Here is a 3,322-nt window from a genome sequence, read left to right on the forward strand (position 1 = left end):
CCGTTCCCAGTTCCATACTGGGAGCACTGGTCCCGTTCCCAGTTCCATACTGGGAGCACTGGTCCCTCAGGGCTCCCCGTTCCCGTTCCCAGTTCCATACTGGGAGCACTGGTCGCCGTCCCCGTCGCCGTCCCTGACGAGCAGCACCGGCCCCAGGCCCTCGGTCAGCACCTCCAGGAACTCCAGGTCTGGGGGGTCAAGGGCTCACCAGTACAAACCAGTATAAACCAGTACAAACCAGTAACGCCCAGTGCCCTCCCAGTCCCTCCCAGTAACCCCCAGTAACCCCCAGTGCCCCCCCAGTAACCCCCAGTTCCTCCCAGTAACTCCCAGTCCCTCCCAGTAACCCCCAGTAACCCCCAGTGCCCTCCCAGTAACTCCCAGTCCCTCCCAGTAACCCCCAGTCCCTCCCAGTCCCTCCCAGTTCCCCATTCCCGATTTCCCATTTCCCGTTTTTCCCCAAATCCCGTTTTTTTCCCCCATTTTGGATGCACTTCTCCGGGCCTGGCGTTCCTATTCCCATTTTTCCCATTTTCCCCATTTTTCCCGGGTTTTTTCCCGGGTTTTTTCCCATTTTTCCCATTTTTCCCGGGTTTTTTCCCCATTTTTTCCCAATTTTTTCCCATTTCCCCCCATCTTTCCCTATTTCCCCCATTTTTTCCCAAAATCCCCCTTTTTACGCCCAAATTCCAGACACAGCTCTCCATGGGCCAGGTTCCCCATGCCCATTTCCCATTTCCCCGTTTTCCCCCTGTTTTTCCCGTTTTTTCCCTTTTTCACCCCATTTTGGGATACAGTTCTCGAGGGCCCCGTCCCCATTTCCCATTTCCCCGTTTTTCCCAAAATCCCCATTTTTCCCCCATTTTTCGGATACAGTTCTCGAAGGGCCCTGTCCCCATTTCCCCGTTTTTCCCCGTTTTTCCCCGTTTTTCCCAAAATCCCGGTTTTTCCCCCATTTCGGATACAGTCCTTGAGGGGCCCTGTCCCCATTTCCCATTTTTCCCCCTTTTCCCCAAATTCCCGTTTTTTTCCCCCATTCTGGATACAGTTCTCGAGGGGCCCTGTCCCCATTTCCCGTTTTTATCATTTTTCCCAAAATCCTGGTTTTTTCCCCCATTTTGGATACAGTTCTCCAGGTTCCCCATCCCCATTTTTCCCCATTTTTCCCCGTTTTTTCCCTTTTTCACCCCATTTTTTGGATACAGTTCTCCAGGGGCCCTGTCCCCATTTCCCGTTTTTATAATTTTTTCCCAAAATCCCGGTTTTTCCCCCATTTTTGGATACAGTTCTCGAGGGGCCCTGTCCCCATTTCCCGTTTTTTCCCCGTTTTTCCCAAAATCCCGGTTTTTCCCCCATTTCGGATACAGTTCTCGAGGGGCCCTGTCCCCATTTTTGGGGATTTTGGGGTGCCCCCCCCCCCCCTGAGGCCGCCCCTCCCCCCAGGGGAGCCCCTGCTGCCCCCGGAGCCCCCGGGAGCGGCCAGTACGGACCAGCACGGACCAGTATAGACCAGTATGGACCGGTATGGACCAGTACAGACCAGTACAGACCAGTACAGACCAGTACAGACCAGTACAGACCAGTACGGACCGGCATGGACTGGTACAAACCAGTATGGACTGGTACAGACCAGTACAAACCAGTATGGACTGGTACAGACCAGTATGGACCGGTACAGACCAGTACAAACCAGTCCAGACCAGTCACCACCAGTGTCCCCCTCCAGCCCCCCAGTATGGCCCAGTTTGGTCCCAGTTTGGTCCCAGTACAGCCCAGTTTGGTCCCAGTATGGCCCAGTTTGGTCCCAGTACGGCCCAGTCTGGTCCCAGTTTGGTCCCAGTACGGCCCAGTTCCCCCCCCAGTCCGTCCCAGTCCGTCCCAGTTCCACTCACGGGCTGGGCTCTCTCCGGGGCTCCCCTCCCCCCCCCTCCTCCTCCTCGGCGCTGGGCGGCTGCGAGGGGGCGGGGCCTCCCTGTGACGTCACAAGAGGGGGGTGACGTCACTGGGCAGCAGTGACATCACAGGGAGGGTGGTGACGTCACAGGGATGGGGATGACGTCAGAGACAGGGCGATGATGTCACAGTCAGGGCGATGACATCACAGACAGGGGAGATGACATCACGGGGTGGTGATGACGTCACAGTCAGGGTGATTGTGCCATGGGTGATGACGTCACAGACAGTGCAATGACATCATTGATGGGGTGATGATGTCACAGTCAAGGCAATGATGTCACAGACAGGGTGATGATGTCATGGACAGCGTGATGACATCAAGGACAGGGTGGTGACGTCACAGGGAGGCGCGATGACATCACAGACAGGGTTATGACGTCACAGAGAGTGTGATGACGTCACATGCAGACATGTGATGATGTCTTGGATGGGGTGATGATGTCACGGACAGGATGATGACGTCACATGCAGGGCAACGACGCCACAGACAGGGTGATGACGTCACGGGTGGGGGTGATGACGTCACGGGGTGTGTGATGACGTCACGGGGTGTGTGCGATGACGTCACGGGGGGTGCGATGACGTCACGGGGTGTGCGATGACGTCACGGGGTGGGCGATGACGTCACCTGAGCGCGGCGCAGCAGCCGCAGCATCTGCGAGCGCTGCTCCATCATCAGCGTCCGCTCGTACGTGTAGTCAGAGACCGCGCCGTCGTGCTGGGGGCAGGACACACCAGTATAAACCAGTACGGACCGGTACGGACCGGTATAAACCAGTACGGACCAGTGAGAAGGGTGTTTTTGGGGTGTTTTGGGGTGTTTTTGGGGTGTTTTTGGGTGTTTTTGGGTGTTTTTGGCGCTCACCAGCTCCACCACGTGCACCTGCGCCGGCAGCCCCCGGCGCCGCACCACGGCCTCGAGCAGGCGCCGCAGCCGCTCGCTGTTGTCCTCCAGCAGCGCCACCGTGAACAGGCGCAGGGCGCAGCCCCGCCACGCCTGGGGTGGGGCAGGAACAGGTGAGACCCCTCCCCAAAATCACCCCAAAAATCCCCCCAAAAACCCGCCTAAAATCCCACCAAAATCCCACCAAAAACCCCAAAAATGCCCCCAAATCCCCCGTGAGCAGGTGCAGGGCACAGCCCCGCCACGCCTGGGGTGGGACAGGTGAGACCCCTCCCCAAAATCCCCCAAAATCCCCCCAAAAATCCCCCAAAAAATCCCGCCAAAAACCCGCCTAAAATCCCCTCACAATCTTCCTAAAATCCCACGAGAAACCCCAAAAATCCCCCCAAAATCCCCCGTGAGCAGGCGCAGGGCACAGCCCTGGGACAGGGACGGGGACAGGTGAGACCCCTCCCCAAAATC

At 57.4% G+C, this 3,322-nt stretch overlaps 1 protein-coding gene across 1 annotated transcript; it reads right to left on the reverse strand.

Annotated features, from left to right (window-relative positions):
• Positions 1-1,888: 1,888 nt before the first annotated feature.
• LOC120498147 (solute carrier family 12 member 6-like) lies at positions 1,889-2,982 on the reverse strand (the record flags this gene model as incomplete). Its single annotated transcript, XM_039700539.1, has 3 exons — positions 1,889-1,972; positions 2,585-2,674; positions 2,822-2,982. Coding segments are annotated over 3 exons (335 nt in total), but the record flags the coding sequence as incomplete, so codon positions are not given.
• Between the last annotated feature and the right edge of the window lie 340 nt (positions 2,983-3,322).

This window comes from Passer montanus, unplaced genomic scaffold, assembly GCF_014805655.1.
Source record: "Passer montanus isolate IOZ18808 unplaced genomic scaffold, ASM1480565v1 scaffold1411, whole genome shotgun sequence".
Lineage (NCBI taxonomy): Eukaryota > Metazoa > Chordata > Aves > Passeriformes > Passeridae > Passer > Passer montanus.